The sequence below is a fragment of the Pundamilia nyererei genome, unplaced genomic scaffold (assembly GCF_000239375.1).
Source record: "Pundamilia nyererei isolate P.nyererei 1_Seehausen unplaced genomic scaffold, PunNye1.0 scaffold00186, whole genome shotgun sequence".
Classification (NCBI taxonomy): domain Eukaryota; kingdom Metazoa; phylum Chordata; class Actinopteri; order Cichliformes; family Cichlidae; genus Pundamilia; species Pundamilia nyererei.
This window is the reverse complement of record NW_005187587.1, coordinates 600971-605044: the sequence shown is the minus strand read 5'-3', so window position 1 is coordinate 605044 and position 4074 is coordinate 600971. Positions and strand designations below refer to the sequence as shown.

Here is a 4074-nt window from a genome sequence, read left to right as displayed (position 1 = left end):
GTGACACAATGTAATGATGAAACAGCCATGCTAACAGCTTTGGAGCACAGCTGGAGGCTTCGTGCTAATGTCATAAAGTAACGTGGTGGGGAAATGGTGCTAATGTCATATCAGGCTTGTTTTCAACACTTTAAGAAGTGGTGGAATATGAGATTCACATCATACATGTGTTCTGTTGACATCTGTAGCTGATGCTGTCATATCAAAATCTCTGAGGAATGTTTACAGTCTCTACAAAATCTTTAATCTGTGCATTTAAAAAAGAAAAGAAAATAATGGAATTGGTAAATATTCTTGAAAATGAATTTAATCTTAAGTTTTTTTTGATAGTTTTATTTGTTTGTCATTGCATCGTTTAAACTTATTTAGAGGTGGCAAAAGTACAGACTTTCTTTACTTAAGTAGAAGTACTGATACAGGTGTTAAAACATACTCCAGTAAAAGTTAAAGTACTGAAGCAACGTTTTTACTCAAAAGTGAAAATGCACAGTAAAACTAAAAAGTAGCTCCTTTAAGGACAATTCTACGAGCCATTTTCTTTGTTTTGCTATATTAATATATTTAAAAAATAATATGAATACATGAGCATACAAATGTTATTCAAATCTAAATTGTAATTGTAGTGGATGTACTCAGCTTGAATCTGTTATCTAGGACAGACGCAGTGAAAATAACTATTTTCTGTTCCCTACATTGTAGAGGCTGACTTTGCTTCCACACCTAAACAGTAAAGTGAGCACAGTCAAGGGTTACAGTGGGATTCAGCAGATGGGGGAACCCTAAGATCTGTGTAGTTGATCAGCACAGGGAAAAGAATCACAACTCACAATAATTTCTAATATGAGCTTCGGAGAAGTTTCTTTATATACAGGCTGTGATCAGCAGCCCTTCTGCTCTTTGTGGAGTCACACAAGTGAATTCAACAAGATGTCAACAGATGTTTCACAGATGTCTTTGCTTAGCTCCATTTCCTACACTGACACTATACACTTTATACCTATTTTAATACTAGACGGTTGATATAAAGTCAGAATTCAATGAATGTATCTAAGCATAATCAGCTTAAATGCAAATTAATCTCTGCAACACTAGATTTGCAGGTTATCAAGCGTCACTGAGTCCTTACCTGTAAACCTAACCTCTCCTGTCCTGTCCTCTTACATCTTTCTCCATCTCTGAGTGAAGTTTGCTCTTTTTCTTTTCTCTGCCTGTGAAATACAGCAGCTGGACCTTTAGCTAGCAACACACAGTGAGACAAACTGAACACAGACAGTTTGTGTGTTTGCTGATGTTTGTTGAACTGATAGAAATGTTGCACTTCTGCCACTTAAAAAAACCCTCGTTCCCCTTTTTCTTCCTCGCTAGCTATTTTTTGACTTTGTTACTTCCCACCTCTTAAATTAACTGATCTAAAAACAGGTTTAATCGGGTTTAGAAGAGAAATGAAGAAAAAAAAAACTCGATAAATCTTGCTGTGTTCCTCACAGGTGAAATGTCCCGTCCTCCTTCTGCACAGCCAGGATATTGACTGCTTTGTAAGGGCCCTCCACTACTTCTGTTTGCCTAAATTATGTCTTCATGCCTCACACTGGTCCATATTCAGAAGTAGAGACAGAGAAATAGAGTGACAGTTTCCCTGCAGGGATTAGAGATAAGAAGAACAGAAGCTAGGTATTAGTTTCTCTGGTGTCTCATTTCTTTCATATATTTTGTCGAGCATTTGAATAAAATGTGTTTATGTTCAAGTGCACAAGAAAAATGACAATTGTTAAATATTCAAAAAACATAAAGGGAAGAAAAAGACAAAAGGTGCAGTTAGGCTTAGGTCATAAAGACTTGACTCCATCCTGTGTGAGAATGAGCCTGAAAGAGTGTGACTGTAGCACTTGTTCATTGTGTTAGATTGAGGGACTAAAGTTAAATAAACCGCAAGTAATCCAAAATGAATCTGTGTCAGCGCCAGCTTTCAGCCAACCTCAGCCCTCCTGTGATCAAATAAAGAAAATGAATTTTATAATCACACTAACAATCAGCATTCATTGTTGTTTGTTAGTGTTTGTTCACTTGCTGAAGCTTTAAAAATAGTTCTGTAACAGTAATATCAATATGGACTTGGGAAGTTGCTTATTTTGACCAAGATTGCAACATTTTAAGAGCAGAGAATCTGACACGTGTCAGCATTTAGACAACGGGAAATTCAAGTTCTACTTTTTTTTCTGCATGATGGGAAAGTTTTAATGTGGACTTCCACAAAAATTTGTTGTGGTCAGTAAAAGCAGAGCACTGCTGCGGAAAGATGCTGTTAGGGAAATACAGCTTCCTCCACAAAAACTGCTTATTAACCTTTATAATGGTTTGACTGAACTGCACTTAAACTCTGCTGCTATGTTTTAGGTGTGGTACGTCTTTCCAGATGTGCAAGATGTCAATTCCATATGCATTGATGCATCCACATAGCGTCAGAGATGCAGAGTTTTGCACTGGGAATAATAAGAAGCTGGATAGTCTCTCATCTTCAGTGGAGAGGGCAGAGGATCCAAGTTTTTCAAAAAGAATTGCAAATGTTGTTTTGTCTTACGTCAGAACAGTTTTCCAATTTGCCTCAGTTCATATTAATTAAAAATAAAAATAAAATAATGGTTTGTGGCATTTGCAGATCACTGCATTCTGCTTATATTTACATTTTACATGCTTTTCAGCTACTGGAGACAAACTGAAGGCAGAGACTCACAACCAGTAAGCAGCTGACGGTAGCTTGCACCAAAGGCGAAGCAGAGCAAATGGTGATGTCAACGTGTTCTACCCTTCCAGCAATCACTGACTGAAAACTTTCATACAAGTATTAAAAACAATCTTTATTATAACAAAAAATATATTTTTTTCCAATTTCTTTTGAAAATGGGCAATTTGGATAAAAACGACTGTAAGTGATACTTTTATTCAAGCCTTGAATTAAAGCTGAAACTCTACGCTTGCCTTATTTGATTTTAAATCCATTGCGGTGGTGCACAGAGGCAAAATTACAACACAAAATGTGTCATTGCCCAAAAATCTTGTGCAACTGATTATATAATCACTTTTGTTTGAGTTTTTCACATATACATAACTTGTGTCAGTTACAGGTTTTGGTACTTATGATAACTTTGAAACATTCCAGTGAACAAAAACAAAAAGATCATTTTGCCTTTTTTAAATCTTTATTGTATATAAAACCATTATGACCTGTAATAGACCACTCACTTACCTCTCGTTAGTTTTTATGTCAACCTCCACTAGAGTACACGCATTCATGGAGGGAAAGAAAACTTCAAAAGAAAGAAAAGAACAATTCCTGAAACATTCAAACTAAATTAGCACAATACTGAAAGATATATGAGTAATATGCAGAAACCCAAATTATGTAAAGAGCTAAGCATTTTTTAGCACATTTATATGACAAGTTAAGAGAAAGATTTTAAAAGGATTTCAGAAATACAAGGGCAAGTTTTAAAAGATTCTAAAATGATCCATATGCACCCTTCTGTACTTTGTTTTTACTGTCAAATGAAGGGAATTCTTGAGAAAATTGAGTTTTTAAAAAAGATTGACCAAATTACATTCAAAATACGACATGCTGTCTTTGATAATACTCTTAAAATATCATACTACAATATAATAATCTTAAAATATATTTGTAGCATAAAGTCCCTGACATTGTAGCGCTTAGAAAATGTAAAATATGTGTTTGTACAATCAAAATTGTAAGTATAAACCCTTTTATAGATTGTCTTTATTATCAGTTTCAGATGTTTTCATCGCTGTTCTCAGACTTTGCCAGAACGCTGGAATGTGATCTTCGTCGTGAGGCGACTCCAGGTACGTCCTGGAGTTCATCGCTTTCCGCAACCTGATTTTGACAAAGTTCTGTCAGAACGGCAGTTCCGGCTGCTCGACTGCTGGCATCACATTTGCCTCCACCCAGATCACCTTCGTTTAACCCCACAACGCTGAACTTATAACACAGACCTGCAATGAGCACACACAGCACCAGGATGCCTAAGCAGAGCAAAGAAATCGCTAAAGCTGTGTGGCACT

At 36.1% G+C, this 4074-nt stretch overlaps 1 protein-coding gene across 1 annotated transcript in view; it reads right to left on the bottom strand.

Annotated features, from left to right (window-relative positions):
• Positions 1-4074, bottom strand: part of LOC102197706 (toll-like receptor 2) — a 9219-nt gene that overhangs the window by 2506 nt on the left and 2639 nt on the right. The window contains exon 2 of the mRNA XM_005746998.2: positions 4028-4072. Within this exon, the coding sequence (XP_005747055.2) occupies positions 4028-4072 (45 nt within the window). The remainder of the gene's footprint in view (positions 1-4027; positions 4073-4074) is intronic.